The 546-nt window shown below is 56.2% G+C and overlaps 1 protein-coding gene across 1 annotated transcript in view; it reads left to right on the top strand.

Moving 5' to 3' along the window:
* The window catches only part of ENOX1 (ecto-NOX disulfide-thiol exchanger 1), a 271625-nt gene that overhangs the window by 115389 nt on the left and 155690 nt on the right, over window positions 1-546 (top strand). Inside the window, exon 6 of the mRNA XM_006752974.2 lies at window positions 377-542. Coding sequence (XP_006753037.1) covers window positions 377-542 — 166 coding nt within the window. The remainder of the gene's footprint in view (window positions 1-376; window positions 543-546) is intronic.

The raw sequence follows: 546 nt of genomic DNA, 5'->3' as shown, positions 1-546 counted from the left end.
GCCATAAAAAAGGTAGGCAGGAAGGAAAAAGCTATGTGTCAGATTTGTTTTTGAGCTTCCTGGAAGCCAGAGGGAAGAAAGAGTTAGTTAGCCCAGGTTCTTGAGATCACCCTCTTGGTATCATTGGCTTGCAAATGATAGGAGACCCTCTAAGACACCTCAGAGCAGTGTGCGCGTCCTTTAATCTATAAGGAGCCTGACTTGGCAGTGCTTCCGGGTCGCAGGGGAGAAGGAGAGCTGCCCCCCACTTCCAACGGGAAGGGTGCCCTCCGTAAGGACAAGGACATGACAGCACTCAGTGCACCTGGATCAGGGGCCCGGACCAAACCGTGGTGCTGCGTCTTTGCTATGTGACCAGGCTTTCCATTGGTTTCAGGTTACCGGATGCGATTAGGGTCTAGCACGGACAAAAAAGATTCCGGCCGCCTTCACGTGGACTTTGCCCAGGCCCGGGATGACTTCTACGAGTGGGAATGCAAGCAGAGGATGCGCGCCCGCGAGGAGCGGCACCGGCGCAAGCTGGAGGAGGACCGGCTGCGGCCGCCC

Source organism: Myotis davidii, unplaced genomic scaffold, assembly GCF_000327345.1.
Source record: "Myotis davidii unplaced genomic scaffold, ASM32734v1 scaffold70, whole genome shotgun sequence".
In the NCBI taxonomy this organism is placed as follows: Eukaryota; Metazoa; Chordata; class Mammalia; order Chiroptera; family Vespertilionidae; genus Myotis; species Myotis davidii.
The sequence above is the reverse complement of the archived record's forward strand: the minus strand, read 5'-3'. Positions and strand labels throughout refer to the sequence as shown.